General features: G+C 41.8%; 1 protein-coding gene across 3 annotated transcripts in view; it reads left to right on the forward strand.

Moving 5' to 3' along the window:
- The first annotated feature begins 224 nt into the window (after positions 1-224).
- The window catches only part of kcnab1a (potassium voltage-gated channel subfamily A regulatory beta subunit 1a), a 75,670-nt gene continuing 48,371 nt past the window's right edge, over positions 225-27,523 (forward strand). For 2 of the 3 annotated variants that reach the window (XM_076100395.1, XM_076100396.1), the window contains exon 1: positions 20,686-20,894. In XM_076100395.1, the coding sequence (XP_075956510.1) occupies positions 20,686-20,894 (209 nt within the window). Of the gene's footprint in view, positions 488-20,685; positions 20,895-27,523 lie in introns of those variants that run through there. The other variant, XM_076100394.1, reaches the window with a different exon arrangement.

Consider the following 27,523-nt stretch of genomic DNA (forward strand, 5'->3'; position numbering starts at 1 on the left):
TTCTTCTTCTTTTCCTTTTCTTGGAGCTTTATCGAGAAGAACACTTCACTTTCCTTTGAGCTTTAATCACACACTCACACGAGTCCTCTGCTCCATATAGCGCTGCGTGGGCGAAGCGGCCTACCTGGATTACTCTGAGCGTACATGTTTGTGGGACAGAATCACAGAAGACCGGAGAGACTGAAAGAAAAGGTTAAAGTGAAGAAGAAGAAGAAGGCAGGAAGATGTACCTGTACAAAGCAACGTGCCCAGACATCCCCAACCCGAAGCAGAGGGGGTCCAGGAGTCAGGCCCAAGGCCCTGGTCAGGGGAGGCTCGCCAGGCAGACGTCCGTGGGGACGGGGCCGCGACCCTACGCTCCTCTGATGTTGTGGGCGCCAAACAAATCCAAAAGTGTGGTGCAGCTCAAACAGCTGGAGGAGTTTCTCAACTTCCACTCATTGTCGCTGCACGACACGGTCAAGAGCCAGACGGGCATGATCTATAGGTAACCTCACTTGTGTATCTGTGTGTGTGTGTGTGTGTGTGTGTGTGTGTGTGTGTGTGAGGATGTTTGTAGGACTCCCCTGGAGGACTCCAAGGCAGACGCCTGGGCAAGAAGACGGATGGATGTTGTCTCTGTCCACTGCTGTCTTGAGAATAACTGAGCTGTTTACGTTTTTTAGAGTGTGTTAACTTTAGAGTCTTCCCCCTCGTTGATATTATTTGACATTATTTCATCATCTTTGGTTCTAGAATCGACTTTCTATATGTTACAGGTGAGGGACTTGTTGCTGCGGATAGTTGGATGGTGGTTGGTTGTGTGGCTTGTAGTCATTTGGCAACTGTTTGATTGAAAATGCTTTGTATGATGTCATGTCTGTTTACGGGTTGAGGGATACGAGATAAAAAAAGAAGTTTGCACACCATATAATAATAATAATAATAATGACTCTAAATGGAGATCTGACATTCGGGAAAAGCCGGAAAAAGTTTATCTAGTAAAACCTGCACGTTCATACACATACTGTATCTTTGTTTCCAACAGTTATAAGGTCACCCGTGTTATATCATGCAATGCCCACTGCATCACGGGGACTAACGACCTGAATGTGAAACGCAACAGTTGGCTGATCGCTCTCTGAGGGCACATTTATCTCGGTGTGTTGTTGCATGAGTAAGTGAGAGAATACTGTAACTCTCATCTGAGTCATCACTCTATGGCCCTAGACAAAGTCATTCTTAAAATAAACAACCAGAGAGGCAAATGGGATTTACCAATTTTTCCACTTTACCACAATGCCAATCAGAAAATGTCCAAATTAGGCTTCACAGTGTTGATAAGAAACAAGGTGTCCACGAGTGTTTTATATTTGGAGAGACCGCTGGCTATTTCCATGAACGGTATTTTTGAACATGTCATTCCCCAAGTGCTGTCATTACTGATTCTGTGGCTATACTGCAAAACATATTTGACCATATTACAATCAGTGTAATAATAACATGACCAAAACTGATGCAGTGTGATGGCAGTCTGTGTCTCTGTTGGGTCAGTGGGAGCTCATATGGCCTTGTGCTGTCAGAATTTCACCTTGGGACGTTGGCATATGCGTGTTCATGGGCCTGTTGGTGTGTGTGTGTGTTGGAATGTTTGTTCACTGCCATGGTATCCTGATAAAACAGCAGGCTGGGGACTTCCTTTTCCAGGTCAGTGTGTAAAAGCGGTCAAGACCTGCGCTGGGCACTCCTTCCGCACACACACACACACACACACACACACACACTCTCTCTGGCACAAACAGGAGAGAAAATCTATTTTAGTTTAGGGAAGTATTATTTATCTAGCCTAGGACTCCTGAAATAGCTAAAAAACACTCTACACTACAACCATGACTTTGTCCAAACAGAAACAGACAATTACAAAATATGATGATTGTGATTGGTTTGCTGAAATACAAACAGGCCAGAGAATTTTAAAGGGCGCAGCCAACAAAAACGCCTGAACTTTTTCTTTCTGTTTTAATTCAATTTAGTGCTTTGCAAAGACAGACGTGCAAGAGCACATGCACTTCACACTCTCATGCACGGTTTCTATTTTTGCAAACCCGTGATTCATTCAAACATGATACAAAGAGCACAGATGGGAAGAGGAAGAAGAGACAAACTAGAGATGAGTCTGAGCTTCACAGCGTGCCCTCTCGTGCCCTACACTTTATTATTCATGAGTGTGTGTCTGTGTTTGGGGTGTGGGTGTGTGTTTTTTTTAAGTTGTGAAGGAGCTTCTGAGTGTGTATTAGTGTGTTTGTTCTCATGTGTGCATGCTAGCTTCATTGTCAACATGCAACTTGACCATGTAGGCCGTGGTGACAACTTACTGTGTTCAATTCAGCATTCAACTTTTCCCCGGGGCTACCATGGTGAATGTTAACGCAAGTGATCTAATCAGGGCCAGACACTGTTGCTATGTGACAATGTAAATGAAACGTGTTAGAAAGGCAGACATCAGACACTTTGCTCCAGAAAGAGTTCATTATAAAAAGCTTTAAGCTTTAGAAACTGACTTTGACAGCCAGCCAGTGCACATGTCGGTCCTGAACGCCTCACCACTGCATATTTCCCCCCGCCTCTCTCATTCTCCTTCTTGGCTTTATTTGCGTTAGTCTCGTCTTTTTGCACTGCATCAAAGAGGGTTCAGCTTGTGATTTAAGGCCTCCACCATCTGCCATTTTTCGTTATCACTTCAATGTGAGTAGTTCTTCCTGCTTTGGTTGAAACACTTTATTCATGCCAGAAATCAACAAAGCAGGAGATGATGAAGTTTGTATTGCTTGTTATACATTTGTAAAATGCTGTGTTATGCCATTGTGATGCAGCAATACTTGCTGGTTTACAGTTTCTGCAGTTTTTGTGATATTATGATGCGATGTTTTCATTTGGGTAGCTAAAAGAATATTAAAAAAATAACTTTTCTGTAAATAAATAATAAAGCAGAGTACATCCCCTTTTAACCTAAATGGAAAATGCACTCTGCTGATTTTTGATCACACTGACCGAAATTAAAGCAGTAATCATTTCAATCAGCATAGTGATGGAATAGATTAATCAAAAGCCCATGATATTATTGGATACGGAGCAGGGAATGCTGGGTAAAGCAGTGACAGTGAGGGGGGCGTTTAGACCTCAGGGGGCGGAAGGTCACATTATGAAGCATATGCCATGTGTTCATGAGTGTACCAGTGTGTGTGTGTGTGTGCGTGCGCGCGCGTGTGTGTGTACAGACAGTCTGGATGTTTGACAGTCCATCTGATTAAATGAGCTCTGCCCGCTGATCGACTGTGTGACAGAGTTACAATGTCCCCACAGTTGTTTCTCTCCTCCTCTGTCACTCACTTTGTTTCTTTGTGCCTCTGTTCTTTACGCTTTTCTTATTTTTCAGTTGATTCATCATTCAGTGCGTTTGTCCTTCAATCACTTTTATGAGAGCTAGTTTAAAAATAAATGTATGTAAAATCTCATTAATGATCCCTCTATAGTTTCACAGTTTTTAACTATTATTCTGGTACGTTATGAGTGAGGCAAATCTGCAGAATAATCAGGAGACTACTTTTTCATCTCTACTTTCTATACCCGATACATATTCTGAACTGTTCTTTCACAAGAACACTACGTTTATCATACACTGCAGTGACAAATATCCCTTTTGCAGCGGTGGACTTCATACATTTTTCATAGATGGGAAGAAAAATGCAAATCTGTTTAAACTGATCTGCTCCTTTTAAAAAAATCTACGGGCTAAAGAAATAGCACCAAAGGTGCTCTAAAACACTGTTTAAAGCATGCATTATTATTTGCTCTGGATCTTATTATGCATTAACACTGTTAACTAGCACTTTATGTAAAATGGATGTAAAGATACGAAACCACATATAGTTCAGGAGTTGCAGTTGTTTGCTGAATAGACTCGCCATCTAATTTTCTGATTGATTCTGTCCGAGTGAAGCTTTGCTCTGTGGAACAGTTTCTGACCTGAAATTGAACAGTGTTTGAACCCCAAATTAGAGGAAGCTGCAGTAAATGTTTATTGACCGCAGCCAGTCACCAGCCTGTCCTCTCTGGACTGGAGCCTTGTGTCCACTAAAGTGTTTAGACTCTGGCAACTGCCTATGTAAGGAGAAGCTGCACAGGCACACAGCTATTTACCATGGTGCCTAGCAGACAGAAACAAGAGCGAAGAGAGAGATACACAAATAACAGAGGACTAGTTTAAAAAGGAGAGACGCAATCAAATAAGACTGTATGTTCTTAAACACTAAAGGAAGCATGTGGTGTTCATGTTCAAGGACAGGAAGATGGGGACTGATTTGTCTCACTTTATATTGTCGGGATAATTTGCGTCTGTCTGTCGGTGTTCTTAATCGGAGCCTAATGGAGCTGTAACCGATCGACACTTGAGAAGCAGTGAGTGAAATTGTGCACTCAACCAGTGATTCATAGACCACACATGGACACACACACATACACACACACACACACACACACACACACACACACACACGCAATCAGAGACAGACATACAAATACGCACGCAGATAAATGAGTCAATTTCTCATCCTTTATTTATCTTGGAAAACAAGTGAATATTTAACATGGGAACTGGTATCCTCACTAAATACTTAATTGGTCAGGCAGTCGCAGAAGTGTGTGTGTGTGTGTGTGTGTGGAGGCATGCGTCCAATTGTATAGCACTATAAACTAGCTATTTTTTCATGATGTCTATTTCATTGGTAAGAAATTCATTACACTGCTTTGACTCTTTCAATTGGCAAATCGAGTGTGTTTGTTGTATGGGATTGAAAGTCTAAAATAGATAGTAATGAAAAAAGAAAAGTGTAAAATTCAAAGACTAGATCATAAATCCTGTAAATTCTGATACTGATTCCAATAATATTTGATATCTATACGGTCAGTTGAGAGCAGAGGAGAGGGATGGACTTCTCAGACAGAAATGCTTTAATTAAATGTATACTGTTCTCTTAATCTTACTGGTCGATCATTTTGTGCACTGCCTGCTCTCTCTCTCTCACTTACGCATTTGTTTAAATGTCACGTCTCATTGACTATTTAATTCCCTAAAGGACCACCCTCATCTATATATGTCTGACCCCAAATTTGGGACGCCAGTTTCGTCCCCCATTAGTCCGTGCTGTTTCCGTACACTGGTCTTAACAAATCTCAAGCTGCTTGCTAAATGTGACACATGGGCACCGCGCCAGCACCCACACAGACACACATCACCACTTCATTAGTCGACTAATGAGTGAGATTATTAATCAATGCTCCAGCTTGGAAAATGAACGGGACTATTGCATTCATCTCTGTAACTCTCAAGAGTCTCTGCACACACACACACACACACACACACACACACACACACACACACACACACACACACACACACACACTCTTCTGGTATTTCACTTGTGTCAGCACGGGACAACCGAGTGAATCAATAGGGCATCAGTTTGTCCTATTGACGCGCTCGTTTAGCAGAGCGACAGGTGGTCACTGTGGATCACCATGCTCAGCTGACACTCTGACACTCTCAGCTTTAGAAAAATAAAAACATTTCTGCCTATTGTTGCTGAGAAATACACACAATGAGACGAAGGTTTGAACGTCTGCAAGCAGCCTGTTGATTGGTATTTTCCCTCTAGTCTTTGCCGTCTTAACTTTTCCTTTTACTGGACACTACAGGCTGTGAAAGTAAGAACAAAACATCTTCCATTAAGATGTAAATGACCCGTCTCTCCGTCTTTGTTTCTCCCCGTCTCTCTCTCCGCTCTGGTCTTTAAGTATCGCTGACTCGCTCATCCCCTCTCTTGGTATTTGTCCATTATTAATGAGAGCTGATAAGTGGTTATTTAAGAGGCAGGGCTGTCCTTGTGTCCCAGTGAGGTTGCCTGAGGATAACGCCCCAGTTGAGCTTACTCTCCCAACACCGCTTCATGCAAATGAGAAGGAGCCGTGCCGTGCGAGCTTTAACTTTAACGCACTCATCCTTTTACTTTAAAGCTATTAGCTGATGTGCAAGGGGACCTTGTAGCCTCTGGCAAATCAGACCTCAGCCAACATATCCCAACTCACAATGACAGTCTGAGCACATATTCATGCAACCCGGTGAGAAATCTCCACAGAGACTCACTTAATAGGTGTGTTCTGTGAGGGGATGTGTGCAACTGGACTACTTTCAGCTCACCCACAGTAGATCTTTCAAGATAAGAGCAGCCGTTATAATAGCTCATTTGTAATGATGATGCACATGAGGGGGTAATAGCGTGGGTGTGTGAAGAACCCCAAGAGAGCTAAGTAAGTAGAGACCCTTTTAAAACGTGTTTACCAGCGATGTGGTGCATGTGGGTGGGTGAGTGAGTTGCAGTACGTTAGTTACAGAGAGGAGATACAAAATGAGAACCTTGGGAGATGCAAAGAGAGATCAGAAGAGATGTCCTGTAATTAGTTTTACAGTGCTGGTTGATGGTTTCATCACTAGGGGGAGCCGTGGACCTGCTGTCACAGTGACGATGGACGTAAAAGTGTGGGAATACTGGTGAGAAATAACACTTTGAATAGCAGTCACTTCCACTTCCTTTGTGTCCTTTCGGCAAGTAGAAAACTATAAACTACATTTGTGTGGCTATTTTATTTAATTGGGGCAGTTTCATATTTGTACGGCACGGTTTTTCTCATTGATTACACCTCAAAAAAACTAAAAGCCTGTGTCCACAGCTTGATGGCGGTGAATCAAAGCAGCGGAAAGTCAATTACTCGTGAGAGCCCGGAGATCCGGTGTGTTTGCCAAGAGGAGAGAAAATGTCTGCCCAAAGGTAAATACTGTAGTGCTTTAAGAGCAGCTGCAGTGCTCAGGCAGCAGTGGATTCAGTTGTGTCGCAGAGAGATCCTTGAAACCGTGACTCCAGAGGGGACAACATAATATCCAAACCAGGTCCCTCAGCAGACAAACCATTACCCCTCATTTTCCTTCCTGTATTTCCTTCTAATTTTCCCTCTCTTCCTCTAAAACCAATTTTCTCCAAGCCTTTTGTCTTCCTGCTGTTTTACCTCATCTTGCCCATTTCTTTCATTCCCCCCCCCCCCCCCCCCCCCTTCTTTCCTTTCCCTCTATCAGTCAATCTTTCTTCCCTCGGTCCTGTCATTAGCGGTATCCCTCCATCTACCTTTTTTGCACAGTCATGCTCAGAGTGGACACTCAGTTTTAGTGTCACCATATATCTCTGCTTTACAGCACTACGCTGATACACTGACGCAGGCAAAGTTTATGCTTCCTCGGATCAGCACTTTTCTCGTCTTTTCTGTGTGTTGGTGTCTTTACAGATTGGTATAGAAAAGAGTGGAGCTTGAGTCGTCGCCAGTTTGTGTGTGTGTGTGTGTGTGTGTGTGTGTGTGTGTGTGTGAGAGACTGTGGATGTGTGTTCTCCGGGTGCGGCGCTATCTTTTGAAAGAAAAGGTAATATACTGTGGTGTCCTCCAAGGCCTATTTAGGGAGGAGAGGTGAGATGACAGGGGATGCAGAGATGAGAGATTGCCATCGTAATAATGACTAAAGGGGGTAGTGTAGACCCAACACACACACACACACACCCTCCCTGTGGCTTTTACTGCAGTATTTGTCACTGTTTAAACAATAAGTGCAATAAGTGCAGGGAAAGGCCGTGTCAATAGATGCACAACACTCTGAGCATTGTGTGCAAATGCTGGTCAAGTAGCTGCATAAATCCAAATCCTTAAATGAGCAGTTGAGTGTTTTAGTGGCTTCAGTGCAGCAAGGCAGCAAAGATGCAGCGACCAGTGACCAGTGTCTGCAGTCTCCTGTTTAAATGTGTCATTTCACGACTATTTACACATATATGTTAAAAGATTAAGTTTGTGTTGACTTAGAATATTGCATAAATAAGAGTTCTGATCAAAACCAGACCTCTTAAACAGACTACTATAATGCTGTTTAAGTACAATTTTGAGGTACTTTACTTGAGTATTTTTACATTTTACGCTACTTTATACTTCTACTCCACTACATGTATTTGACAGCTATAGTTACTGGTTTTTACAGATTCAGATGAATACATAATATAACTATTTAACAGCAATCAACTTATAAATGAAGATGTGTTATCACAGATTAAGCTACCGAGTAGTAAAAATTATCCTGGCCTACATATTAATAACTACAACATTATTTATTATTCTAAAATGGGCCATTCTGCATAATGAGTACATTTCATTTTGGTACTTTAAGTATATCTTTCTGCTAATACATGTAACTCCATTACAATTTTGAAATCGAGATGTTACTTGTTACTCGTATTTTTGCCACTTTTACTGAAAAGATCTGAATACGTCATCCACCACCGGGGTGATTGCAGTTCATTCAGAGTCTGAACGTGCACTAATAATGGAAATTGTGTGAATTTGGAAATGATTAAATCTATCTTTCTTCAATACATTTTCGCTAAAGGACTATTGCACACCATGTTTCTGCAAGTTATTAATATAATATATATGCAAAGAATTATATAAAAGATATAATCTCCCCTGCTGGAACAGATACTGATGGAAACGATCTCACCTGTTTCACACAGACGGTCAATACATCTCTCTGAGTGAGTTGTGTGTGGCACAGATGATATAATGGCGTGAAGATGCGCTGCAGAAGTTCCCTGTCAGCTCACACGAGTTATGGGAAATCCCTCATGTGCAGATCATTGCACAGTAGTGCTCACACATGCACACGCATATATCAGAACACACACACACACACACACATTTTTCTTTCCATTTCTTGCTTGGATCAACCCTTTTGTATTTTCCAAACGCTTTTGCAAAGTTGTGGAACTTTTGGATTAACACGATTGATGTGAAAACACGGAGAAGGTTGTCCTCATGTTTTGTGTTGAACATCAGAAAACATAAGTCTTCCTTTTACAAGTTTGGACTTCAATCCCAGTGTGACTTCCCAAACCTATAACACTGTCTCACCTTGGTGAGGAACACAGCCACATGAAGCACTTATCAGAAGAGCCAAGTGGTTTGGCAGGATGGAAGAGCCCTCCCTCCTGTGACCACTTCACCTCCCCATTATCTCCAAGTGGTTTCATTTCAACACTTTTATGGTTTGTCATTTTGCCAATGATCATCCTCTACAAAGTGGGACAAGAGATTCATTTCTCTAAGAGGGTTATAATCTAAACAAAGTTGTGCAGATTACTTTACAAAGTGTAGTTTAAAAAATGTTGACTTGTAACTTGACTATATATAATTCATAAATATCATGTAAATGAATGTAAATATAGTGCACTTACAATTTTAGTTTTTCATAAATTATTAACACTTCAAGATGAACAGAATAAATCCATAAATGAACGAAAGCCAAGTCCACCCACAGCCGAGCTCACAACGTTTTGTAAAGTGAGATGTGTTGGAGAAAGTTTTGTAAATGCAAAATAAAAGTCATAAACTAAGTTACTTTATTTTTAACCGACCCGGCCGGTAATCGTCAAGTAATTAGAGCATGAAACTAAAGCAGAGGGAGATGCGCATTAGACTAGACACAGGTGTTTGATATTTAATCCAATTAACAAAATGAGGCGAAGCACACGCGATCTACTCTCTCACTCTGTGCTCGTCTCTTGAGCTCTTCGTCTCTCTCTTTCTCTCGCAGGCTCGAAATTGCTGATGTAAGTGCACATGTACATGATTGCGCATGCAAATGAATACTCCCAAGCACGAACTTATACGGACGCAAACAGACCCGCCATCTGTTAATTCTCTAAAGAAGTTTCTATTCAGAACGCAGAGAGCAAAACTGAGCATTAAGGAACCATTTTACATTAAAAATGTCTTCATTAAATAAAACACACTAGGAGGTTTGGGGTGCTTCTGCAAGAAAATGTGAAGGTTTTTGACTTGAAATGATTGAATTTCACATCATTTTGTCTTGAAGAAGCACACTGCACTGTAACCACAGTTGTATGCCTCTATCAGTGTGCTGAGGATGAAGGTCATGAAGCCTTTCGAGCCCATTTGAAGGTTGTGTTTGTACTCTTAAAGCCAAGGCTACAGTACATAACCATTGCTCTGACCTTTGCTTTGTGTGCGTGTGTGTGTGTGTGTGTGTGTGTGTGTGCAAAAATGCAACTCTCATAGCCCAACTCAAATGTCAAGAACACATAATGACTTGTGTAATTTGCAGCAAAAGTGTTTTTGTCTCTCATTACATCGATTTGTTGCACAAAATAATTCCGATGTCGGACTAATGTCTTGATTACTGCATTGTCTAAAACATGCCCAAACACACAGGCACCTCGTCTACATTCAGTACAGCACATTCACAAACTCTTTTCCCCTGCGACACAAACAAAACTGCTGCAGAAATGTGTGTGTATGTGTGACCAAGAGAAACGGGTCTGTTCGAGAATGGACATGAAGGTCATGAACACAATTTGAAAAAATAAAATTGAGGGCAAGTTGGTTTTGAGTTTTCTCGATGTCGGCTCTGCATGAGTGCTGCTGCCTTTTGTCAAAGTTTGACTTGTTTTTCAGGTGATGAGAAAGTATTTTATCTATTTCAAAATCAATCCTACAATGTGATTCCACTTTAAACAAAGGGAAAATTGTGGTACCGGCGCTTGATAGGCAAAAAAACAAAAAAGAAATCAAAATGTTCTGCCTTATAACACAATACTGACGTGTTCCCTGAATTGTCCACTTGTTTAAAAACAATGATTTTGGTTTAGTCAAACATTTTAGCAGTGTACTTCTCTACAAAACATCTCCTTTGGAGGTGTTATGTGGTCGTGCTGAAGCAGATCAAAGTGTCTTTAGCATCGTGTCTCATTACACCCCTTACTGTACACTCTTCTCCAAGGTAACCAGTGTGTGTCCTTCGTTCCTCCAGATGCTGCCTGGTTGCCATCTGGCATGTTCATTTTTTTGTTATTTTATTGCTGCTTTTTCCCACACACATAACGCCTCCATACTGTTTCCATAGCAATGCTATTACTGAGATGACGGTTTTCTCTCGTTGTTACCACTCTTCACTATCAAGTGTCCATATCTGGAGACTCTCCAGCAGCCTGCAATGCTGCTCTCTGCAACAAATAGCTAATTGTGGTGCAGGTAGTGTAGGAGTGCGTGCTTATTACATGGTGCAAGAACAACCCCGTTATGTCATGCATTTAGGCACAATGCACAAAAGTTTCAGAAAAGTTACGCCTTACTACCTTCTCCAAACTCTTCTTCGATTTACTTCATAGAGCATACACAGAGACGGTTGGAAGAATGGAGATTTTCTCACACACACACACGCACACACACGTAAAGATTCAACTCTCAGCACAAACGCCGTACAGCTGAATCTCTCCTGGAGAAGTGTGAGAGCACAGTGCCTTGCTCCCAGGCACTTTATAATGAGGTTGTTGTTTGTGCTTGCAAAACATTTCAGTCCAGACATATGATGCTAACAGCTCTATGCACAGATATTACCATGGTGACCAACCTGCGGGATTTAAAAATACATCTTTTTTTAAACATTTCACAATAAATGTTTTAAAGAACTGTGCTGCAGCTTCCGCTGATATCATCACTGTTTCTGTGAGTTTGAGCTCTTTGTTCATAGTGGTGAAACGAGTCGTGCCAAATCACAATCAGTAAGTCTAAGTCTGCTTGAAGTTTTTATTTTTATTTTAGAGTGACATGTAATGATGTTTAAATACACACATTAAGACTTCCAGGCGTCGAAGTTACAACATAGACCTAGTGCTGTTTTTGTACTGTGTTGCAACGTGTTGAGTTATCTTCTGACTACACATCTACTGTGAGACTGCCTCGGTACAGGGAGTCGGTCGTGGTCGTGATGGATGGAAGTTCATGACACTTTGACCCTTATTATCTTCACCAGCTGTCTCAAGTCTTATTAATAACTAGCGGTAGTTTCATGCTCCTCTGGCAACAATGACAGCCTCTAAATGGATACACCCGAGACCATGACCCAGTGGTGACCTGTGTGTGTGTGTGTGTGTGTGTGTAATTGATACAGAGAGTAAGGAGACACACGTGTTTGTGGTATTTTGTCAAAGTGTAATTCACTATTAAATTTATAATAGAACCAAATACAATCTATATCACACATAGAACCCACTCCTTGTCATTACTTTACAGAATTTCTGACGGAATAAGCGAGATTTATCTTTGTTTCTATCTAAAGTATGATTACATGTCTATTACTACAGTAAGGCAAACAAATCATCAGAAATTCTCTGTTGTTTGTGCATGATTAGTACACGCTTTGTGGAAGGCTCATTTTTTTCTACCAGAGAACGACAAAACAATCTTAATTATAAGCTCAACTAAAGGTGAACTCTCAATTTGGACAAGAATTAAGTGGGGTCATGTACTGTAGTAATTAATGAGCACTCTGTTACATAGGCCTCTCTTGGTCTGGAGGAGATGTGGTTTACTGTTCAGGGGTCATTTTGTTGATACTTTAAATGGTGGTGGCAGCTGCAGAAGGTCTGGCATCTTTCCTCCGTGACACACCTCAGCGCTCAGCCACAGGATAATGGAGACTCATCGCTTTCATATGCAAAGCTGAGTCGGGATATTTTGTAGAGAAATGTTCCTCTGCTCATATGTCACTGTTTAGGAGTAATTAACCCAGTTGACCCTTCTTCATTGTAAAACAGAGTTAAAATAGAGTTTTTTATGATGCAGACATGCAACATAAAGTAAGTGTAAGTTTCATGAAGAGATCATGAAGACTCTTGTTTGTATAAGCTTATCATTTTTCTTATGGTGACCAAAAACACCTCTGATATCTCACCTCCTGCACACGACAAATCAGAGTCTTTGATGTATTTCCACAGTTGCCTTGTGGTGGCTCGTTAAATGAAATAGCTTGTAATGATGAAAGATATATTCACAAAAACAAAACAATTAAGCCAAATAAAAGCTCAGAAGTCGGTCATTACAATCACATTACAATCCATCTTAAGCTCACATGTGCTTCCCCTGAAAACAAGCTCCCAGCTCTGCCACAGCGAGGAGATGGAGGAGGGGATTGTCATTTGAGGCCCATCACATCGTTTCTTCATGGCCCTTGATTGATACGACGATGACCTCGGGGCCACGACTCATCACTGTAATACGCTTATGGTCGTCGTATCCTTGACCCGTGTAGCAATGTACGAAATTTAGTGTGTGCAAACATTTCATCCTTACTACGCTCTGCCAATATTTAATAACTGCACAGGAAATTAAATCAGGCTCCGTTCACAGTGACACACACACACTCTCCCCAAGATTATTTCAATCCTCATTAACTGTAATATCGCTATACGCTGATATTTGTACTGTCAATTTGCCGTAATCACTTTTTAATGTATAGTCTTCACAAAGATACTTTGAATTATTTGATTATTTGATCATTTTCATATAATAATATTTGCACAATATATGAGGAGGCATACAACGTGCCTTTGCTTGAAACATGTAGTGGGGGGGGGGGGGGGGGGTTAATGGATATGTTTGACAAATGATGCAGAGAGCCTGCCGATAAGGGCATCGGATCTAAGAATGCTTCTGCGTGTTGTTCTAGAGGGCACGGACATAATTTTAGTCATTTAATTTGGAGGATTTGTTGCCTGATCCACTAATACACTTGATTCATGTGAAACTCAACAATCACCTCCTCACTATGGGCTTTAAAAAAAAATTATTTTCTGCAAAAGTTATGGAAAAACAGTTTCTGCAACCTAGTTCTAACACCTGGAGAGGCTTTTTAAAATACCTGACTCACCAAGGGCAGACTCAGAGTTGGAAGATTAAAATAAGTTGTTGAACTGATGAAAAAAGAGGGTCAGGTTCTTCAACTTTGTTCCCCTGATCTGCGCACAGGCTTTTTCTGTGTTTTGCTTACCGTACAGATTTGTTAGCCCCCCCCCCAGCTGCCTCCCCACAGCTGCCACAAATGGTTCAATCCAGGGCAGAGCTTACACTCACATGGAGGGCTGACGTTCCTGATGCTGCCATGTCGACTTACGTCGTGACACTTCGGGCAGCGCCACAGACAAGTGCAGCATAATACAGCATGTACTGTATTGAGTGTGTATGTGAGCTACAGTTAAAAGAGAACACTGTTTTGGTTATAGGCAACTGAGACCAATACCTTTCCTAAACAAAGTGATGTTGTTAAACCGAGTTTTCTCTTTAATGAGAGAAATGTAAAGAAACAGCACCCTAAAACTCTGCTTCTCTGCTATTTGAGTTGTATTTTCACTGTGGCACTTAAACTAGCACAAGCAGCACTATAGACCGTTTCCACAGAATTGCATTGCTAGTCAAAAGCTTGGGTCCATGTTTACTTCCTGTCGGATAATGTCATTCACATACACTGCAACAGGAAATTAACTGGGACGCATTTGGAGTGTTGATGTTTAATGTAAAAGGATCTATAATTTGTTGATATTTTTAGCTGACATTGAAATGCACTATTATTATAAGCAATATGAAAATGAGGCTGTGCGATGTATTTACGTTTCTGCGTGTGTGGTTTCATGAGCATGAACTGTTATGCATGTACATGTGTGTATGCGTGTACAGTATGTGTATGTTTTGTGCACTCTGAATTAGTGTTGGGCTGTTGTAAACATTTTAAAACCGGTTTGATATTAAGCGAAACATCGGACTTAATTACTGATTAATTACTTTGACCACTAGTTGTTGCACTTGACTCAGCAGCCTGCTTTCTTTTGTTGGCTTCAAATCCAAAATGTCGCCATATTTGTGCATATCTGGTTGTCTTTGAAACTATCTCCGCCATGTATCGTCGCCCCAGCAGTATGACGCGTTGCCATATTGCTTATTACTACTAACGCAATACAAGTTGGATTTAGCACTGTGGCAGCATTAGCACAGGTTGCTGATGTAGGCTACTTTTTTAATTTGCCAGAATGTGTCATAATGACAAATGCCGGTTCAGCTGGTTTGCATGAAATCAAACTGGTTTAAGTTCGTACACCCGATCAGACCAGCAAAACTGCAAATGGATCCAACTCTACTCTGTATCCTTTAGAACGTGGCTGTCTGCGTTGTGAACATCATGTGTGTCATAGAAATGATGTTCACATCAGTGTTAGGTCAGGTAGGGTTGACCACTGTACAGAAACACACGCACAGATAGTGTTGGGCATCTCAAGGGGATTTCGATATGTAGTGTGTTGACTTTTGCTGACAAAGCTCATTACCCAGCACACACACACACACACACACACACACACACACACACACACACACACACACACACACACACACACACACACACACACACACACACACACACAGCTGCAAAAGTAGGACACTGCCTTACACTCAGAGTATGAGTATGTCATCACTGCATGTGGGGCAGCTGGGAAAACAAAAACAAAATGAAGAAAATGGTGCAAAGAGCTTCAAATATGTGCAACCAGACTAATAGATCATAGAAATGGTGTGTGTGTGTGTGGGGGTGGGATGTCAATGTAAGTCACTGTGATGGTCAGTAAGTCGATTCTAAACACTTCACACAGACCTGTGCTCATGCTGACTCTCATCAGGCTGACTGCTGCATCAGTTTGACTTTAGCTCGGCTGGAAGAGCAGAGGCATAAATACCTGGCTGTGTAGCTGTGGTCTATCATGAGTTATGTGTTGCCTCTCTACCTCTCAGTAGCCAGAATTAAATGGTCATATAGGCACAATCAAGATCAATGAAAAAGACATTTGGGGGTTCATGTGTTGTATTTCCAACAAATGTTAAATTGCACTTTACTTCAGGCAATACAACTGCTGCAGTAGCGCCTCAGGAAAACAGCACATACTGTACATGATGAGTGACACTTCACATTGTTTGAGAAGATGCAGTAGCTGCTGCAGAATACAAGCAAGCTAGAGGACCTATAGCAGTCATCAGTCAGCAGAGGTGCTGTCACAGACGTTAAGATTCTTCTCAACAAATACAGTTTATCAGTAGCTCTCTGAGCTCGCCTTTTCTTCTCTTCTGTGAGCTGCAGAATGGCTTTCAAACTTCTAATAAAACATGAATTTTTATATTAATTGCTGCTGGAATTGAGCCTTCTTTATTGGGCCACAGCCCAATAAATGTGTGGCGCTTCAGATGAAATAATAAAACTTGCTACAGTACGCGTCCATACGTGCGTTCACGCTTGTGAGTGCAATTGTCCTGTTATGTTGGAAATATTGATTTCATGCTGCATCTGTCAGTGACTGGGTTTGAGTCATAACTAAATTGTGCGCACGTGTGACATTTTGTTCAAACAAAGCAAAGACGAAGAAAAGATAAAAGAAAAAGCCGATGTTCCCAAACCTCCGACATTTAAACTAATGGTTTGACTCAAACTGTAAGAAAACAAGTTTGTGCTGGTGGCTCTGTTAGACTGAGTGACTTGCTAATATGTTCACTATGATAATGCTAACATGCTGATAATGATATGCCTATAATGTTTACTATGTTCAGCCACCATGTTGTTGCCATGCTATCATTTGCTACTAGGCACCAAACACAAAGTAAAGCCCAGGCTGATGGGAAATGTTGTTAGCTTTGCAGGTATTTGGTCGTAAACCAAAGTATCAGAAAAAATGGAATTTCAACCTGATGATGGATTCAAAAACTAGGGGATCGCCAAAGTCATTACAATGAGGGTAACACGATTAAGTGGATCAAAGTCAGGAGAATTTCTCTTCTTTGTCGCCGTCCAGTAGTTATATTTCAGTCTGGACCAAAGTCCCGACTGACTAACCACCTAGAGCCACGTCCGTCACTGGCATGGCTCAAATAACGAGACCTAAACTGTCTTGTTTACTTCTGGTGTTTTTCTCGCTCAGTTCAGTGATCCTCACTTTGCTTCATTAACTTGTGGGTCACTGCGCACGACCTTCACATAACAGACCTGGGTTGAGTTCTAGGTCAGAGGAGTGATTCACAGTTTAAATATAAAATGAGTCATCTCTACTTTAACAACACATGTTTCATAACCTTGATTTGAAGATCACGCTCATACACACAGTAATATAAGAAATGTTGTTAAAAAGTGTTTAGAGTAACACACTCACATTTCACCCAGCAGCTGTTTTGACAGTGATGGATGGAGGCCGATGAGTTGCACACACACACACTCCAGGACAGAAACACACTCTGCAACCACAGCGCTTTTTCACTCAGCACTTTTGTGCTCCTCATTAGAGGAAAGAGGGTTTAAACCAGCTCCAATTCCATATGGTCGGGGAGTCTGCTGTTCCGCTGAGGAGTGGGATGCAATCGATCGGGAATGAGCTGCTGAAGAACGGCTTTCCTGTTTGGTATGAAATTGATCTGAGGCTGCGTACATCTTCTCAACAAGGTGGGAAAGACTGGACAGGAGGGCACGGGGTGATATGAAGAGTCCATTTATAAAGGACTGACAAGAAACATGCTGTCTGACTTTCTCCTCCATAAAAACATAGATGACAACGTCTACAATAAACACGACGTAATGCATATCACACTACATAGAATCAGATTTTTGTTACTCGGAGGGAAGTTTTATTTCAATGTTTGAAAATGTAGTCTGATGAAAGGTGTGTGGTTCTAAGATGATTGCACAATGAGCTTCTGTGCTGTTGAAAACAAATCAACGAGCAGTTTTAAATCAATGGCCGTTACCCAGTTCCTATAATAAAATGTAATGAATTACCTCCATAATTCACTTTACCCCAAATGACTTTCATTGAGCGGTTCCAAAGCCCTCTTCAGACGAGGTCAGGAGCTCCGGTAATGGCTTCAGTAGCATGGATGTATTTATCATGTCATGTTTATAGACTGCATATACCGCTTTCTTTTACGTGCAACACTTATTTTCCGTGTATTGATGACACCCGCTACAGTTTGAATGGATGAATCTAAAGCACTTTATTGCTGCCAATTCATTTTGAGACAGTTGAGTTTGGCTCGTTATCGAACTTCAATACTTTGATGGAACTGATCAAAGTAATCAGTAGCGCCGTATTGAAATGGTCCAATAGTATTGAATGCCGGGTCAGTTTTATGTTTTGCCTGATCATTCATCAGAGTAGACGTCACCTGATTTGAATAAAATTTTTGCCAATGTTAGACGATTACTGTGGTGATCAAATTTCATAGTAATTTATCCAATAGTTGAAGAGACATTTCACATCAAAGGGATCTGTCATATGAATTCATCCTCTGGGCATCATTTCTGGTTGGAGCAAAGTGGAGACCCGACTTTAAAAGGTTTATATGTTTTTGTATAAAACGATTATTGTCCTTGGAGTAATGAATCATAAAAAGTATTGTTATTGGACCAAAGGTATTGTATCGGCACTTTAAAACAATACCCAGGACTGATGTTGGGCACTGACGTTCTCCTGTGTGTCAAGAAAACGAACCTAACAAACATGTGGCTCACATTGTTTGTGTGAAGTGCTGGAGAGAGATCAGATATTTTAAGAAATATATCAATATGTTCTTCAATTAATTCCTTGTTCTTGGCTTCGCGCCTCCCGCCTCCAGTTTAGTGCTGATTTTGAGAGACACACCAGACTGATGACATCATATTTCCACGGCATCTACAGACTTATTCTCTCCTTGTAGATTGTTGTTGGTACATTCTTCTTCCATGTGTGTTAACATTAGACATTTATTAGTTGTAAAAATATCTGATGACAATGGAGAGAACCACACAAACAAACCAAACCAATTATTCATAAAATACATAACAAATACTGTATTTTAATTAAATGTTTTTGCATATTTGTCCAGACAATCATATTTTCAGTTTCTTCTGTCCAAACACTTGCATATACAAGCGCTGCAGCGCTGACATTTACACCACACATGCTCATCCACTGTGTGCACACAGAGAAAGAGAGACTGTTGAGACCCTGCAACAAAATGCTCCATTTACCTCTGTTTGACACCCCTTATAGAATTACTGGAAAGCACACAACATAAACACCATACTCTGTAGACACACACACACACACACACACACACACACACACACACACACACACACACACACACACACATACAGTTAATTATATGCAGGCAGACACTTGCATGTGCAGTAATCGAACACTAACACTCTTCTCAACTCTGTTACACCTCAGCAAGCTGTTTTCAGTCATTTTCCTTCGCTTGATTGCAATCTCTGCACACCTCCCCCATCTTGTCCATCCATCCTCCTCTCGTTTGCTTTCATTTGTAGCTGCATGTAGGGGTTGTATGTACAGTGTGTGAGGGGATTTGGAGGAAAACATTTTACTTTGTCAGTAGGCCTGTATGTTTCTGACTTTTGTTAAAACGGCAGTGCTAAAGGACATAAAGCCAAAAGATATTTGTTGCTTGTGTACTCCAGAAAAAAGAGAGAGAAAGATGGAAAGAAGAAGAAAAATGAATACCATACAGAGAAAAGCTTTGCTGCATTCAATTGATTGGATAAGAAGAGAGGCAGAAAGCTTCAAAGGTGGGTGGCAGGTGAGAAAAGAGAGTGAGAGGTTGAGTGAGACAGGTAGAGAGAGAGAGAAAAATTGAGTGTGTGTGTTGCCCCACATGCCTCTCAGTTCCCTGAAGGTGTGCTGTCGGCGAAGTAGCTGCTGCCCTGCTGAGACAAACAAAAACAACAGGAAGAAGAAACAGAAAAGCGGAGCTTTCCAAATGAGAACAAATATCAGAGAAGGGGGGAGAAGGGGGCGAGGAGTGAAAAAGGGGGGAAACTGGGGCAGAAGCACATTAGTGATACTCATTAACGTCGTCAGGCGGGCAGAGGAGGGGGGAGATGAAGAGCGAGGACAGGAGGGCAAGAAGTGATAAGATGGGGAAAAAGTGCTGATGGCAGAGGTGTGCTGGTGCACCCTGCCAGGACCTGAGAGTGACTCCCTCCCCTTGTTTCCTCCTTCCTCTCTGCCCTGTCTTCTTCTCCCTTCTCTGACCCTGTCCCCTCCTCCTCCCTCTCTCTCTCTCTCTCTCTTGCTCTCTCTCTCTCTCTCTCTCTCTCATGCTTTCGCTCTCTCCCTCTCTTCCCACAGGCAGACCAGGGAGAGCAGAGCTGCATCTCCGTCTCTCTCTTTCTCTCTCGCACTCTCCCCAGCTCCTCTGTTTGTCATTCGGCAGCTGAAACCCTGTCAGAAAATCCCCCGAGCTCGGCGTCAGAGGCAGGACGCAGGAGCAGGACGCAGGAGCAGGGAAGACCGTGGGGGAATAAATTGGGGATCCCTCAGGAACTTCAGTCTTTTGTTCTTTTCACGCTTTTGATGATTGACCTGTTCCGCTGCCTCTCTTCTCCAAGGAAAGACTTTAAATGGAAGACTTGACGTGCTTTATTTTGCCTCACAGAACAAAGTGATGCAAATGAAGACACAGCGTTTGGAAGTGAACAACTGAAGACTTAATCCATCTCCAAGAAAAAGAGCTGCAAAAGAAGCAGGAGATTCTGAAGACAGACTTTGGGTGAAAGAGGACGAGACGCTGAATCAAGAGATCTAAAAACGTCCCCCGTCAGTCTCCGTCTCCACTCCGTCTGTCCCGTCAGGACACTTTCCTCTGCGTCTCGGGCTCCGCTCCCTCCACTGAAGCTCAGCCATGCAGGTGTCCATCGCCTGCACGGACCACAACCTGAAGAGGGGCAATGGGGACCACGGCAAGCAGAGCGCCACCAGCCCCAACGTGGTGAACCAAGCCAGGGCCAAGTTCCGCACCGTGGCCATCATCGCCCGCAGCTTCGGCTCCTTCCCCCCGAGGCACATTTCACTCAAGGAGTCCACGGGGAAACACACGGGCATGAAGTACAGGTGTGTGTGTGTGTGTGTGTGTGTGTCTGAGTTATGGGCAGGGTTTAGTTTGCACTGTGTGTGTTTCTTGAAAAAAAGCTTGTTAGGTGTACATGTTTGTGTGTGTTTCTTTTCTTGTCCATCTCAGCTGCTACATCTTCATTACTCTTTAATTATGCCGCTTAATATTTCATTAGAATTGAGTTGTCAACACATTTGTAACTTTGTGCTTAATTCCTTTCATACCTTTTGAGAGTTACAAAGTTGAAAGGATGGGTTTTAAAATCTTCCAAAGTACACACTACCTAGAAAGACCCTTGTTCTTTTTTATGTAAATGAGAAAACAGTTTTGTTCAAATCTCGTTGATAACTCACCGCCTCACTGAAAGCCACAGAATTTTCCTTTTTCTACCTTGAAATCCCCACTCGCGTCATATTGTGGCATCTCATGAAGCCACTCTTGCCAGCACCATCTGAGGCCACCTTCTGCCAAGCCTGCAGTATGCTTTCAGTGCGCTTGGGCTTCACATTTCAAAGACTCATCACTAAGTCGTACAGAAGCCGCTCATTCCCTTTATATGTCACAAGCAAACCGGGCAGGTTTTAGGAATAAATGCCGTCTGCTACCTGTTTTACTGAGTTTACTGACGATTCCTACTGCTTCTTTGTCTGTTCTCTCTGTCATCATGTCTCCTCTCCACTTCCTTCTTTCTCCTCACAGTTCATTTACGCTTTCTCACATATACAAATGCTCTAATTCTATTGCTTTCAATTGCCATGAATGGAGCAGGACTCTTCATGCTTCGCTCCCACACACACACACACACACACACCTAAAACACTTTATTTCTCCAAACCCTCTCTTCCTCTGCCTCTCTCCATGGTTTGGTGAGATGGCTCTGCAGTGTGGGCAGAGTGTCTGAGTCGGATTTGACCTCGGCAGTGCTGCTGCTCAGCTGACTTGTGTGTTTGACTCTCATGGCCTCGGGCTGTGAATCTTTCGGAAAATAAACATGGTGCCATTACTTTCTTTTCAAGCTCTGCAGGTCACTGTGAAATCAAATTGTGATGTGTGTGTGTGAGTGTGTATGAAGACATGTTTTGTGTGTGGATATGTAAAGAAATAGTGACAGATTGCAGGCTGAAGGTATCGTTAAGTGTTCAGCACAATTGTATGTGATGGTGTTGATATTCTCTTCAGGTGTTTTATAAAACGCCGTGTCAGTACACATCAGACTTCAACCTGACAAACGTTTTCCTCCTGTTGATGCGTTTTAGGGTTGTTTTAGGACTTAACATGACGCTGATGCTGAAGTTCTGTAGACTGCCCTGTTAAAATGAGGGTGATTGTCACGCTCTTAATATGGTAAAAAAAGGTTTAACAATACAAAATAGTTAAGCAAGACTTGTAGGGAAATACATTTTTCGTCCACAGAGAAAAGATCATTTCTTTTCTCCTTTTTGATGGGATGACATTGATTTTTAACTTGGATAAAAAGGTTAAATAAAACAAGTATTTTACTGTTGATCTGGATTTCTCCTGCTTTAGTTGTGTTTGTTACAGTATTGGCTTCTCACAGTGCACACTGTTTTCTCAACTTATTCTGCTGCTGCAAGTGTTTTATGTGTTGTGCTAAAAATGGAAATATAAGTGTAAGTCTTGACTACTTCATTATTGAACAGGGCAGCAGAGGACACAGTGAAAGAAACTGAATATCAGCAGAATGAAGCACGTAATATGTCTTCTGCAATAACTCAAACATGTGCCTGAGTGTTAAAAGTACAGTATATATATATATTTTTTTATGTTGTGACGTTTTATCAAGTATTACAAATTTGATCTGGAACACCTGGTTGGGACTTTGACAACACTGTTCAAAGGCTAATAGAAAACTGGAAATCTTGGACTCAGTTTTAAGACTGGACTTACATTACATGTTATCCAGACTCTGAAGCAGTCTAGACAATATGTAATGTAAGTGGGCTGTGATGCAGCTTGACAGTAATGGGAGCTGGGAGACGGGTCAGCAGCGTACAGGCCATGGCTCGGTGCCACTTCACTCTGCATCGGAAACAGCATCCCAGGAGGGTGGAGGCAGTGTGCGAGTAAAAATGAAGTTTACAGAGCTGGCAGGTGACATTGAGCTGTCAACCTATGGATTCAGTTCTGTAGAGCTAGAGGAATCCGAAAATATGGTTCTTATAACGGACCGCAGAAAGACTCTAATAACTTAAAAACATGCTTGAAACGTTTAAATGAATCGGTAGCAGACACTCGATTCCTATCGCTATACCTGGAGGGCATGCCGATGTTGTTTAAATTGATTGATGTGTCAGCACTTCAGGGGAGAATTGATCAGGCTTCATGAAGAGAACTAACAGGCATGTGCCTGTACCTGAGAAATCTCATGACGCCTCCTGATGGGGTTTATTGAACGGTTCGGACTCTGTCATGATACGACAGTAATTTCAGACACGTCTCAGTCACAGACTATTAGCTGAAAGTTGTAGGTAATAGCTAAGGAGAGGACGATACATTTAATATCCTGGAAAAGCGAACAATATGTGGTGAAGACTGAGATGGTGAGTGTTTTTGCCACAAAGTTTTCCCCCGATCTCATGCCAACAGATTGTGTTTGTATCCGTAGAGGCTCTTGGGTCGAGAAGTAAGACGCCAGAGGCCTAAAAAAGATTTGGCTCTCGTCATGTCACAGCTGAGTGTCATGATGTTGCTGAAATGTTTGTTTGGGTAGTTTGGCCCGCCGGAACGTTCGCTACTACGAGCTGTGTCAGGTCAATAACTTCTCATGTTAGTACTTTTTACACACCAGAAATAAAAAAAGTCATTGGTTAGATTTAGTCTAATGGAAGACGAATAAAAACACGTTTGTATTTTCTCAGTTCTCCTAAAGAGCAGATGCTTTAAAATTGATCAAATACCTTGATCATCAATTTACAGCTGGTTTGATGGTTAGTAGAGATGTATGTTGACAATGCTGTTCCATGGTTGTATGCAAGTCACACGTGTTTAACTGATGTGGAGGTCTGGCTGTTCAGGGTTTCCTGTACTGCTAATGCCATTGTTTACTGCTCCTCTGCTGTATTCTTTACGGGTAAACAGAGGGCTATGCAGAGACGGACTGACGGTGTGTTATCGTGCGTGCCAGGATTCTGTAGTGTTAAGGCCTTTACACGCCCGGGGGCGTGTTTTTTCGTGCGATTAATTCGCACTTCAGTAAATGTTTTTAAACTATTGTTTTCTTCATGCATACTTGCACACAGAACCTGAATATTCCGTGGCAAAAAATGTGTATGTACAGACTTAGAGGACAGCATATTTCATGTTATTCCTACCAGAAGATGGACACTTTACTTGAGGTGATTTGTGGCAGTTTTGGGAATGGGTTATTGATATTGATGCTGATTGTTTCATGGAATATACGTGTAGACCAGGGGTGTCCAAACTTTTTTCAAAGAGGGCCAGATTTGATAATGTGAAAATGCCCAAGGGCCAACAGTCTCTGCTGACATTATTTTAAACAATACAAGTAGCCTTGTAGATAAAACGGGGATGAATTTATATCATTGTATGAAGAGAGTGACATGAGAAGATCAATCTCATGTCTGTAAGTGGTTAGTGACTCGTCTAAAACATTTAAAAAAGGAATAACTTCAATAGAATCATTCTATACACTGTAGCTTCTTTACATTCTATTAGAATGTAAAGAAGCTACATTCTGATACAATGTAGCTTCTTTACATTCTATTAGAATGTAAAGAAGTTACATTCTGATACAATGTAGCTTCTTTACATTCTATTAGAATGTAAAGAAGTTACATTGTTGCCTTTTCTTTTCTTCCCACAAGAACGTAATTTTGTCAGGTTGATAAAAAAATGTCACTTTACTTCCTGACATTGTTATTTTACCACAGGGGTGTCCAAACTTCTTTCAAAGAGGGCCAGATTTGATAATGTGAAAATGCCCAAGGGCCAACAGTCCCTGCTGACATTATTTTAAACAATACAAGTAGCCTATACATACGTTGTTATTTAATCGTTTTATTTTCAATGACAGCAAATAGCAATGTAACCAAATGTAAGCATTCATGTGTGAACACATCTCAACAACTATTCTGCCTTTCTTTCACATCTTGAAAGTCAGATAACACAAAGAAAAAGCCATCTAAAAGCTAATTACATAGAAACCGATCAATATTCTCACCTCAAGACAATCTTAAATATGACTTAGTGAGGGTAATGAAAAGTTGTCTCACATTTAAGTTCAACACACATGAAACAGGCTAACGAAACACATCAAGTTGTCTCTTAGTATCTGATGATAGCTCTTCAGTGTTACGAGCCAGGCAAACATTAGCAAACTCGGTCTTCTTCTCGGGGCAATTATGTTTTCTGCTATTTTCATAACACAGTCTTTGATAAACTCACCTTCCGTAAAAGGTTTGTCATGTTTAGCAATTACCATGGCCACTTGGTAGCTTACTTTGATGATGTTTTCATGTGAAAAGGACCGCTGCTGTGTGGCCAAGTTATCTTGGAGTTGCTTCACTTTTCTAGCTCGGTCGCTCTCTGATAGCTTGTTGTAGCATTAGCATGTTTGGCCTCGTAGTGTCTCTTTACATTATATTCCTTAAACAAGGCAACAGTCTCATGACTAATTAGGCAGACACAGTTGTTTCGGTTTTCGGTGAAAAAAATATTGCGATCTCCACCTCTCCTGGAAGCGGCGGCCCTCATTATCGACTTTCCTTTTTTTACTTGCCGTAACATGACAGGTCAAGGGTCAGAGCCAATTTCAAACAGCCAGACAGTTACAGAGTGGTGCTGCCACCATGAGGTAAAAAGAGGAATTGCATGTTGAATTTGTATGATTTATTCATTTCGTTTTGACTGTGCTGGCGGGCCATAAATAATGCATTTTAAGACAGAAGGTGCGGGCCATATCAAATCTGACCTCGGGCCGTGATTGGCCCGCGGGCCGGACTTTGGACATGCCTGGTGTAGATGATGATCATTTTCCGTTATGTTTTTCTAATTTCATTTTCGTATCCATCTTTTCATTTTCCGGACCCTGAGTGCAGAAATAGATTCAAATTGATCGGTTCATTTCAATCCCCTTCTTGGAAAATGCATTAAAGAGTGTGAGCAGTGTTATAGCACACACACACACACACACACACGCACACACACACACACACACACACACGCACACGCACACGCACACACACACACACACACACACACACACACACACACACACTCTCTATACACAGCTTCCTCTATCGGATGCCCCGTCCAGTGCGGTCCTGTCAGTTTGTCATTAAAGGTTCAGTAGGCAGAGGAAAGATGGCGAAAATTGCCTCTGACAATAGATGAGGACGGGCTAGAGTTTCCGCTCACAGCTCTATAGGAACAATGGGAGGAAAGATGGAGAGAGAGAAGAAGAGAGAGATGGAAATGAAAAGAGATAGAGACAGATGACAAGAGACAATACCTGTGTGTGTGTGTGTGTGTGTGTGTGTGTGTGTGTGTGTGTGTGTGTGTGTGTGTGTGTGTGTATGTGTGTGTGTGCTAATCACTCAGTGCTGCATGGTCTCCTTCTTTCTTTTGGACGGATAGATAGACAGCCTCTACCCCCTCCTCCATCTCTCCCTCTCTGTTTCTTTTTGTCTCAGGAAGTGAACTCAGGGTTGTGCACACCATCTGCTCTGGCACTGCATTGTCAGTGAAAGCATGACAAGCGCGTACCTGTGTGTGTGTGTGTGTGTGTGTGTGCGCTTCATTTCGTGTGCTTCTTACAGCACATGACAGTCACATCAGGGCTCGACTGGCTGGCAGGAATTGTTACGAAGGACCTTGAGACTTTGAGAGTGTCAATTGTGCCTAATAGAATTAAAAAAATGTATATCAAGCACTTCTGTAACAGAGAGTCGGAGGTGATGGTCCTCTCAACTTCAACTTTGATGTTCAGTTTAGGCGTATACAGAATTTTTAAAACTCCATCAATATTGTCAATGACTTATTAACTGATGTAATTATGTTGTCTACTGGTGCCCTATGCAAGCGTGACTGAGCAGAAATCATTTACATTTTAATAGGTTCTGACCACAGCAGAGCAGCAGAGTCGGAGCAGGCTTGGTTCGTGCATGTGTGGAAGGGTGGGGGTGGTGAATGCATCGCCGTACATCTGAATACGGTGAAAAGATGCTGGATTATGGGGGATTTATGTACCCACTCTCTGCATATCCGACAGTACAGCAGAAACAAAAGGTTCATGGGCTATTTTCTGAGTCCGTTACAAAAACGCATCAAGTCTTCCTGCCGTCGCTCTTGATGCACTGTGCGGGGAGAGCTCATTCAATTGATAACGATTTATTTTACTTTCAGACTCGGTAAACAACATTTGCATCAGTCAGACAGGTGAAAGAAGATACACGGGAGAGAGAGGGAGTGGATTTAGATGGCTCTTGTGGTCTGACTACTGTATGCAGTATGCACTTGTATAGATGGAGCCACCAGGGTACAACTTAGTACAGCGCAGATATAAAAGGAGGAGCAGGAGGTTGGTATAATTGATAGAGGGGAGCATTAGGAGGCAAGAGGCTGTGCTTGACTTAATAACAAATCTATT

This window comes from Anarhichas minor, unplaced genomic scaffold, assembly GCF_050575085.1.
Source record: "Anarhichas minor isolate MPS153535 unplaced genomic scaffold, ASM5057508v1 ptg000026l, whole genome shotgun sequence".
Classification (NCBI taxonomy): Eukaryota; Metazoa; Chordata; class Actinopteri; order Perciformes; family Anarhichadidae; genus Anarhichas; species Anarhichas minor.